Consider the following 11,192-nt stretch of genomic DNA (forward strand, 5'->3'; position numbering starts at 1 on the left):
CAGTGCTCGTATAGACTGAGTCTGGAAACTGGAGCACGACGCTATTCGGACACTGAAGGACCGTATTTTACGAATACGCATGCGTTCTGTACTAATGTGCTTACCACGCTTACCACATGTAGAAGAGTAAAAAAATCAATTCAGAACTATAGACTATCCTTTTTTTATTCCACTTTTGGAGAAGCTACGAGTAGTCAAGGGATTAATTAATCAAGCATGGCTTAGGGGTCGATTAATCTCTCCCTCTTTGGATCGAAAGTAGGACGGGGGACCCCAAAGACAGTTACTTTTTTTTCCCTTAATGCGTATTTTACGAATACGCATGCGTTCTGTACAAATGTGCTTACAACGCTTACCACATGTAGAAGACCAATACTGCAGAAAAAAAAGGATAGTCATGCTTCTAAATTGATTTTATTTGGTTTTTTCTACATGTGGTAAGCATGACTCCTCTCCTCGGGGGTTGCCTTCATTGGTTAAAAAACTCTGTTTGGGGTCCCCCGTCCAACTTTCGATCTAAAGAGGGAGAGGTTAACCTCTTGACTACTCGTAGCTTTTCCAATAGTGTAACTAAAAAAAGTATAGTCTATAGTTCTGAATTGATTTTTTTGCTCTTCTACATGTGGTAAGCACATTAGTACAGAACGCATGCGTATTCATAAAATACTTATTAAGGGGAAAAAATACTCTGTTTGGGGTCCCCCGTCCTACTTTCGATCCAAAGAGGGAGAGATTAATCGACCCCTAAGCCATGCTTGATTAACCCCTTGACTACTCTTTTTTTTTTTTTGTATTTGAGGCGGTCCCAAGGGTGGAGTGCAATGCCCAAGGGCCACAGAACGCAGAGAGATGACATAACACGCCTCACGTGAGGGAGCACCCCCTAAACGGGGCCGGTTCGCCAAACTCGCCAGGGAGTCGAACCCTGCCTCACGGAAAAACCACAAACTGAAGCCAAAAACCGGTCCAGGTCAATCCACAAAAAACAAAAAACAAAAGTGCTAGGCTCAACGTGATCCCGAATCATGTCCAAAAAGCGAAGTCCAGAAGCCCGTCCGAATCCAAATCCAGCGAGAAAAAAAAAACAAAAGTCCCGTGCTCAGCGTGAACCCGAAACGTGTCCAAAAGGGGAAGTCCAAAAACCGGTCGAGATCCAAAACCACAGATAAAAAAAAAGACAAAAGTCCTGTGCTCAACGTGAACCCGGAATCGTATCCAAAATCAAAGTCCAATTCAAAAGCCGCAACAACCGTCCAAAAGCACAAAAATTTAAACCGAGCAAAAAGGACTCGAAGGTCATAAAAAGCATCATTGAGGAAAGGAAAAAGGGAAAGAAAGAGAGAAAAAACAAAACTGAAAGGCCATTTTAAAAACACCATCACACACACACTACCAATAACCCCATTAGCACCCCATTGCTTATGAAAAACATTACGACGTCTAGCAGAACGAAAACGATGAAAGAAAACAAGAACAAAGAAACGCAGCCGAGCCGTGATCGAACAAATAAGGCCGACAGCACTAGGCCAGACAGAGCGAAAACGAAAGTCATTCCTTAGAGACCAGATGAAGATCTTACACACGTTAAGAATATAACAAAAAACCTTAGGAACTATACGAAGGTCAGCTTCAGAGAATCCAAAAAGTAGGTGACGAACGTCCAACGAAGGGGCATCTACGGAGAAGGTAGATAGAAGGGTTTGAACCCAATCAACACCGCTCCTCGCGAGAGGACAACGAAAGAACAAATGAGCAGGCGCCTCCAAGGCAGCACCACAAAAACAGGCGGCAGGAACATCAAGACCAAAGGCAATGAGACGATCCGCAGTGTACAGTACGCCATGGGCAATCTTCCAGTTTACATCAGAAACATTCCCATCCAAAGGTAAAAAATACAAAGAGGCCAAGGTGGACTTCCAATCAACGGGGCCATAAATGGGAGAAACCTTAGACACACATGGGGAAGGGGGGGATACATGGAGACAAAGAAAAAAGCAGAACATAACAACTTTTAGTAGAAACAGAGTCGACAGCAACCGGGTCAACATGCTGGGAGGAGCACACAACCAAAGCAGATGTAGAAGAAAAGGAGCCCTGAATGGCACGCCAGGCCCGAAGAAGAGAGGCATAAAATGGACGAAGACTCTGAGGGGCGAAAGATGCTGGATCAGAAAAAAACGTCATGAGGGGCTGCGCCAAAACTGTTCGATTCCCACTTGAATGGCCTTCTACGAGACGGAGAAATCTTACTCATGCCTAGCTAGAGCGCCACTCGAGTGATAAATTTTTTTTTGAAAAGTCAAGAGTCCAAAAACGGAGGTGAAAGCACTATCTGTAATGTAAATGAACGCTATCACATTACAGCCTAACGAAGGCATAAAACATTTTTTCAGCGCGATATAACTATAAACGATACTGGACTTGTGCACGCGGCAAAGGCTGACCGTAGAATGACTTAGGCCAAATTCAAACTTCGAACTTTTCATGTACTCAAATGTAACGAACTTAGTTCATTCAATAAAGTACCGGCTGAAAAGACCGACATTTAAATCAATTAAGTTCGACCCATCTAATTTGGGTCGACCCAAGAATTAAGTTCGAGTGGCCTACATGGGAAAATCGACTGTGGAGCGAGTTCGATTCAAACGTCAAACTTCTCATGTGCCGAATAAAATGCATGCGTTCGTATAATTTACTTTTGTGTCCCAAGATTCCCTTCTTTCACGAAAGCATTGTACATCGTGATTAGTGATAAGTTCGACAAATTAAGTTCCACGTCTGAATCAACTCTGTGAACTTCACTATTTGGGTCGACCCAATAACAGATTTAAGTTCGGTATATGAAAAGTTGGACGCCCGCAAACTACAAACCCACAAACCACTGCACACATAACACGGCTCACCAGGCCTTTTAATAGCAATTTCTGCCCTAATTTACAATTATCAACAACAACAACATCTACATTGAGGAATAACGAATACTTCATAAAATCGTCGATTAGCATCACCCGACAAAATCTTTCGGATTCGCGACAAAAATGATTTTTCGCGATGCATGAGTAAAAGAGAATCGAAAAGAAAATGAACTTTTTGCGACGTGTGCGTTTGCGTTATTCCTTTCATTTTGCGTTATTCCTGCATTTTCACTGCTCATTATTATCACAAATCTCTTGTGCCTCTGGATTTTCTGGACGTTGGTCTCCCGTGTTTCTGGGGGCTTTTCATTTGCTTGCATTTGTTTCAGGGCGGCACAATTGCTAGTCCATCAACAAAAACGATCTGCCAGTGTCGCGGACTTTGTTTATTTAATAATACTCACAAGATAAAACACTTTGGTGAATATTTTGTTACTACATAGTTTAAAAGGCGAAAACTTTCCGAAAAGAGCTTGACAAGAAAATGAATAGTTTTGGCATGTCCTCAATTGCACTATTATGATCAAATTACGGTGACAAAACTGAACAGTAAGTGGGAAAATGATACAATTCAGTAGTTCATCCAACGAAATTTGCGAATAGTTATATATAAGGCTTCATCGGGACGCATGTTGCTTGGAATAATAACGAAATGTTTTCTCAGTGAAATTCTATTCCACTTGTCAATGAGTCAAAACCCTACCAGCCGGTGCGACTCTACAACGTTGACTGAAAGTTTCATTTCCAATTGCGATCTCGAATTTTTGCGTTTTTTTCTTTGGGTCGGCAAAGTTAAAACTTTTCCCAAGTGCGACCCATGCCTAACCGAAGCCACAATTCGGGATAACTGAAACACGGTGGGTAATATATCGTAAATAATTAATATATAATCTAGTTTACGCTTTAAAATGATAATCTGATTTTATTTTAGAAACTGAGTATTGAGGCAGATAAGGTGCCAAAGTGTTGATGCAATAACTGGCATATTCCGAGTGCGTTTGTAAAATTATGCATCAAATGAATTGAAGACAAAAAAATTATACTTCTAAGAATATGCAAATTAAAATTGTTTCTTATTATCACACTTTGGGGCTGGCTGAGTGGTTTAAAAATTCTTCTAGAATAAGACGACTCACATCTTTTACGAAAAAAATTACAGTTCCATGCAAAATTATTGCATCGTGATGCAATAAATAATTTTGAGTGCAACCTCGCCCGGGGAACGATTAGTAAATTCTGTGGGTAAGGAGTGATTAAGTGAACTGCCAATCATCAACATCATAACAAATTGAACGTCCGCCAGGTGTTAGCTCTACAACGGGAAGATCAGCGGAACCTTCTCTTTATGTTAACTTAAGAAAAATTGTTCCAAGTAAAAACCGCTCGGCTCAATGATGACAGACGCTGAGGAGGATACAGCAAGATTTGAGCCAAAATCACTCTGTGTTAAAGTGGTTATCGCTTTGTTAGTCATGCTGGTAGGAGCAGCGGTTTTTATGGAGCTAGAACGAGAAAAGGAGGATTCGAGTTCCTCTGGAATATTACATGATGCAAACAAACTCAAACATAGTTTGATAGAAAAATACAACATAAGCTCAAGAGATATGAAAAAATTAGAGATTGCTTTGGAGCGAGAGACGACTGTCAAGCAAGAACAAGAAAGGTTGAGTCGATGGACTTACAGCAACTCTGTTTTCTTTGCGTTCACGATTATGACAACTATTGGTGAGTAGTTAGAATGAGGAATTTACTGGTGGTTAAGGAATACTTAAATATCCTGAAATATGTAATTCTCGAAAGTGAAGAAGTATAAAAATTCATAAAAAAGGCAAGTCCACATAATGTTATGGACTTTGAAAGAGTTTTAATTTACAAGGGGTTACGATTTTATTCATCAAGCAATCTGTCTCGGAATTACCCGTTATAGTTATATCGTCAAACGCGCGTGCAAATGCAAATTGTCAATCATTTTATGCACCATGCCAGGTTGAGGTCGTAAGGTGTTAAGCAGACGTTTTGAACAGAAAATATAATACGCAACCAGACTTGAGGAGTCCAGTGATGATGTCACCTTAGATGATCACAATACTTGAGAACTATTAGAAAAATCAACGTCTTTTTAGTACTCGGTAAAAATAACTTATTCCATAATTGTAATTGAAAAAAATTCATTTCCACCAATTAAATGGCCCATCTTATCCAGCGTCATGTTGGGAACAACTAAGTACATATCTCTAAAGTCCTGCCACCTGCCAAAATATTCTGGAGCAAAGTTTGGCCAGTCTTACTGTTTGAGTATCATGAAGGAATCCGGTTATTATTATTTTTCAGTGCTTTTTTTTTTTTTTTTTCGCTTTTTTACTTCCATCCTGACCTCATCTTTGCCGACTTTTCAGACTATTTTTAAAAACGTTATTTTTCTCCCTGTACGGAAGCCACGCTTTCTAGGGAGCATACAGATAAAGCGGCAAATAGTTCAGTCAAACAAAACCATTGAGGAACTTAGTGATACAAATTAAAAGGCTGTGGTTATTTGTTTGAACTCTTCTCTTTCGTTTTACAACTCGGTGAAATCTCACTGCTTACTAGTAGTTACTCAAATTTTAATCAAACACGCTGCACGCTGCCTACAAGCTGTGTCTAACAAGAAATTAAAATTTTCATCGGAGCTTCTAGTTTCATGCTTCTAAGCATTACATTGGAAATGATAAGAATTACTTCTTGTCCACGCAAACCTGCCATCATTTCAAAGATTGAGAACGGCAAACCTTGATTTTTTTAATATCTGGGATCCGCAAAAATTTAAAGTAATCAAAGGATAACCTAGAAATTATTTGTGGCGTGACGTAATTCGTCCAACACGGTTGATGTGTGTGACGTGTCTGCAACAATCCTCCGGGAAACAGGCTACATTTTCATGGAAATATTTCATTTTGTTGATAAATCAATGAGGTGGCTTGTAAGGTGCTTGAAAACGATCCACTGTCGGATTGATGACATCCAGTGGTGGAAATGTTATCGGGTGTAGTTGAAGAAGTAGCCTGAGTACCTGGTGGTATTGTTGGCAGCAGCTTCGCCGCATGTTTAATTTGCCTGTCGCGTCAACAATACCGCCAGCAGCCACGCAGGCTATTCAGTTGAAGAAGTTAAAGGAAACCTGCAGGGGGTTTCAGCCATAAGATGGAGAAAACTCGTTACCAAAACAGTAAGCGGTCTTTGCAATTGTTATAAGGTGACCCGATCTCAACGAACAAACATTCGAGTATCCTCCCATCGATAAGCGTTCTGCTTTTAATGTGGGAGAGACGAGACACCATAGAATTCAAGAATATAAAATAAAACTTCCGAAGTTATGGGAAGCCAATTGTAGCAATATTCAATAAATGTCTATTTTAGTTCAATTCAACGCATAAATTTATGTTAAATATACTTCTTTTTTTTTTTTTTTTTTTTTTTGCATTCAATGCATTTTGGTATCCTTCAATGCGGTTGCTTCGGTTCAACCTTTCTTTTTAAATTTCAACAGCACATTTTGCGTTCAACACCTCTTATTTCGTTCATTCAACGATTTATGGCACAGCGGTTGAGGGGTTAGTAGTCCATGTATGACCCACCATACATTGAATACTAAGCGACAAAGGTTAGATTTTGAGATTAAATAACGTTTTAGGCCTAATTAGGCCTAATTAGATCTAAGATTAGCTTTTGTGAATGGTTTGGGTTGTTTCAGTTGTGGTAAATCGCAGAATCCAACCTTTTACGGTTAGTATTCAATGTATGGTGGGTCATACAGGGACTATTCCAGCCTCCCGTGACCTCATGAAATCAAGAGGGATTAGGCAATAGTCATCAACCGCTGTTCAATAAATCGTTGAACGAAAGCAAAATCGGAAGTTGAACCAAAAAAAAATATTGAACATAAATTTATGCGTTGATTTGAAGTAAAATAGACGCTTTGAAGTGAAATATCCATTTATTGAATATTGCTACAATTGGTTTGCCATACGAGGTGATCCAACAAAATCTGTCATAAATATTATTTGCTACGTCAGCCGAAGACTCGATGCAACCGACATGTAAGTAGGTAAGCTAATTGCGGTTGACCCATTTCCTTTACACGTGTAGCAACATGGAAATGGAAATGGAAATGGAATTTGTTTACCCACGGAACACCTTGAGGACGGTGCCTACAATTGTTATTGCGCATACGTCCTGCGCATCTCGAGATACTCGGATTTCCTATCGGTGATGCTTACCAATACAGGGATATTTTTGCGCGGTTTAAAATTATGCAGAGAAAGTAGATCTTAGTAAATACTATTGGTATCCAAAAAGAAAATTAGGGGTGATCAGGCATTTTTCAGAGAAAATTAACCTTCCATTTGAGAAAGAACGTCATAAATTGCTTTGTATTTCAAAGCTTTTTACAAATATTGTTCATGAATTATCTTTGAAAAATGTTTGGTTACTCCCAATTTTCTTTTTCGATTTCAATAACAATTGTTAAGATCTACATTTCCCCATAATCATAAACCGTCCCGGGGCAAAAATACCTTTGAATTAGTAGCCACCGTCTTTAAGGGCGCTCAGGAACTCGTTCAACATGTGTCTGTGCATTCCGGTTCGAATTGCAATTTGGCAGTGTCGGTTTTTGAGGAGAGGGGGAAATCGGAGCACCCGGAGAAAAACATCTCGGAGCAAGGAGAGAACCATCAACAAACTCAACCCACATATGACGCTGGGACCGGGAATTGAACCCGGGCCACAATGGTTGGAGGCAAGTGCTCTCTCCATCACTCCCATCATCATCATCATATCTTTATTTATAATATACGTACCGAGATTTACGCGCCAAAAAGGATCGTGATAAAAGTAGTTTCTTTTCGCTAGAGAAGCCAGCTGATTGGTCATACAATTTTTTTCGCTGGTGAAAAACGACGTACTTATACTTTGATTGACTGTATCGTTATTTTTACTAGTGAAAAATTGTCGTATCAGCCTTTTGATTGGCTAATATGATGTCGAACTTTGGCGCGGGTGGCCTGTGCACCGACAGCGGCAGTAAAATTTGTGAACATGGCGGCCGACTGGTGTATGGTTTTCAAAGTTTTTGATCTTTTATTGCTTAGTTTTCTCCACAAAAATACTTCAGAAGATCTTAAAAAGTTTTAAAAGTGCTCATACAGGCGAGGTACGGAAGGTAAAGATTTCTTTTATTTCAATAATATTTTGCTATGGGGTTTTTGTTCATGATCGGTAGTTTGATAGCTTCTCTATTAGCACTTACCTCGTTAACTTCATGATCTCTGTACTTATATGATAAACAAATTACTTCATGATTGGTTCGTTTGCATGATTATTATTATTATTACTCACTCGTTGTGAAGGATCGTTAAACTTACTCGAGCTCGTTCACTTCGCTCACTCGTTCGTTTACGCGATCCTTCACAACTCGTGAAGGGTAGGTAGCTAGTATCTCCGTGCGTTTATCCTCCCAACCATAAATTACCACAGAGGAAAGACCACAACACCGAGAGTTCCATGCTCTGCTCTATGCGAATAGTGGGTGGGTTCTTTTACGTCCCCAGGGTTATGTGACACTTAAGACTAGGGAGTGAAACCATTTGCAGATGTCATTAAAAAGGCAGCACATATGTGATCGTTCATTCACTTTCGCTTCTGTTTCTTTCAGGTTATGGTCACATGTCACCTCATACCTGGCAAGGCCAGTTATTCTGTATATTCTACAGTCTTCTCGCCATACCAGTGGCAGGCATTATGCTGCTCGGCGTTGGAAATCACGTGAGTTTGGCCATCCGAGTACTTATCCGCTTCCTCGAGAAAAGCTTTCCCAGTGGGGTGGTATGGGGGAGTGCGAAACTCAAAAGCACGTTGGTGACTGTCGCCCTGATGATCCTTATGATTATTTTTGGCGCTATTTTGACGTCACACACCGACGACTGGTATTTCAGAGAAGGAGCGTATTTCTACTTCATCAGCGTTTCTACCATCGGTTTCGGAGATTACGTCGTCAACGACGGTCAGCTTAAATCTTCGGAGCACGCCAAAACGATCGCCGTTAATTTCACGATTGTGCTCATCACTCTTGGTCTATGTGTCTTGTCCAGTGTGCTATGCTCTGTCAGCGCCGCCATCGAAGAGAGACAGAGCAAAATACGCATGCACATGGAAAATTCAGCTGTCAATGCTGTTGGCGCAGCTGAATCGGCCTTGAATAGTGTAACTAGTAACTTTCCTTTGAGATTGTCTAGAAAGGATAAGGATAAAAATTGCAAAGAAGGGGAGGACGAGAGGAGCATTAATCAAAATCTTGGATCAGAATCTGCTTACGCCAGCCAACCGGATTTGGCATAAACTAGGCCTTTATTGAGATTAAAGATTACTTGAGAAGCTAATGCTTCCAATTTCTCCCTAGGCGTTTTAAAGTTAGTCATCCTCTAACTGTTTCATGGTAGCAAACGAATACTGCCTGAATATCCCAAGGGAACGATATTTAGGGCCAGTACAGAGGGGAAATGAATAGTATCCCATAATGCATAGAGATTCGTTTTATATTATCAACTGAAATTGTGACTTAGAAAGTATCTTTCAGCCACAACGCAGAGATGAGTAGTGCTGGAGACTTCCATGTTGTGTTTACAAACAGACCTTGGTGTCAAGGCTTTGGCTCCTCAGCATATATGTTTTAAAGTCAATTAGCGTGTCATTTAAAAAATGAGAGGGGAGTGTAGATATTTGATCGATTTATTCAGTAAATAAACCGCTTCTCGCGGCTCGTATGCCGGCTGATAATGTCCGCGGCCAGACGAGGAATGGATAGTATCCCATAATGCATAGCGAATCCTTTTATATTATCAACTGAAATCGTGACGTGATCAGAATCTTCCAGCCACAACGCGGAAGTGAGCATTGGAGGAGGCTGCCATGTTGTGCCTACAAACAGACTTGGGTGTCAAGGCTTCGGCTCTTAAGCAAATGTGTTATACCTTCATTGCGTGTCGTAAGAAAAATTTGGCGTCAAGTTGAATGATGAGGGTCTAAAATAGGACTTTCTAATCCCGCTTCCCGCAACTATTTTTTTTTCTTTAATCTCGCCATCCCGCACGCTCCGGACATTTAATTTTGGACTACTAAAAGCGATTTTCGCGAGGTAATTTGTCATACATACCTTTTTCTTTATTTACGTTATAGACAGCAGACGATGGGTTAAGTCTGGCAAATTTAGCCACTATGAGTAAATTCGTTTGGACGGAAAACAGCAAAATGAATCCCAGCGAAGAACCCTATTGTTCTCAGGTGAAACGTTTTTCAAGTTCGCCAACTAGTAATTCAATGGTTTCTTTTGTTTTCAGAAGATTCCAATATGGCGTCTATGTTGTTTGTCGAGTTATTTTCTTTGTCGCTGTCATCTTCAGAGTAGTTCTCAATAAAGTACCCGCTGCTTATTTTTATTTAGTATTTTGACTTGTATCGCTTTCAATAGTTGAGTCCATTTCAGTTACATTTGAGTACATTTCAGTTTCATTTAGTTCGTGGAACGACCCGTTTTGAAGCTGACGCTCGACATCTTTTAGTGTGGGTCTACCGCGAAACGCGTGTTTCTTTGTATGTGTTTTGAGCGCCCCAGGAAGAAATCGATTAAGCCAACGCAACTTCGATCTTCAGTAATCCAAACAACGCATCACAATGCTCTCCATGATTTTGGACTACGTGGTTTGCTTTTAATAACCAAAAATGTAAACAGCGGCACGTGCCTTCTATTGTAGATTGTCCGATCAAAACACCGCCACGTGCACGTCCAACAAATTCAACCTATTTTTTAACTGGATTGCCTATGGCATAGCCAAAAGACAGATGAAGAAAAAAAATAACATAGTTTGTATATGAAACTCTGAATTTCCAATTCTCAGCGAAAGATTAATGGCAATAGATCGTAAAAACATTAAAATTCAGCAGTCTACGACTTCCTTGAATCAAGAGGAATTAAAGGTCAATGTTTTTGTCAAAAGGAAGAATTTGACCACGTGCTAGGCAACCGCAAAGGTGCACGTGATCACCTTGTGTCAACGTTCTTGTTTACATTAAATGAACTACTGGGAAGAATGTTAATATAATAGCTCGTCGTTTTCAGAGTAAAACAATGTACTTTTTACCCAAGAAGTTACCGTCTTTCGTTTTTTAATTTTGTTGTGATATTTGATTGAATATTAACATTTCATCTGTCGGGTCACGAAACCTTCTAATCAAAACAAAGTT

The 11,192-nt window shown here is 40.0% G+C and overlaps 1 protein-coding gene across 1 annotated transcript; it reads left to right on the top strand.

The window, feature by feature from the left end:
* Nucleotides 1-3,879: 3,879 nt before the first annotated feature.
* On the top strand, nt 3,880-10,379 carry LOC138047119 (potassium channel subfamily K member 9-like). The gene is made up of 2 exons (XM_068893845.1): nt 3,880-4,640; nt 8,608-10,379. Exons 1-2 carry the CDS (start codon nt 4,307-4,309, stop codon nt 9,288-9,290), a joined length of 1,017 nt encoding a protein of 338 aa, XP_068749946.1. The 5' UTR covers nt 3,880-4,306; the 3' UTR covers nt 9,291-10,379.
* The last annotated feature ends 813 nt before the right edge of the window (nt 10,380-11,192 follow it).

The sequence above is a fragment of the Montipora capricornis genome, chromosome 4 (genome assembly GCF_036669925.1).
Source record: "Montipora capricornis isolate CH-2021 chromosome 4, ASM3666992v2, whole genome shotgun sequence".
NCBI lineage: Eukaryota > Metazoa > Cnidaria > Anthozoa > Scleractinia > Acroporidae > Montipora > Montipora capricornis.

What these genes read in the sequence shown, in the direction of transcription:
- LOC138047119 (XM_068893845.1), top strand. Translation starts at nt 4,307, where the DNA reads ATGATGACAGACGCTGAGGAGGATACAGCAAGATTTGAGCCAAAATCA. An exon ending in CACGATTATGACAACTATTG is followed by an intron (nt 4,641 to 8,607) that starts GTGAGTAGTTAG and finishes TGTTTCTTTCAG; the next exon opens with GTTATGGTCACATGTCACCT.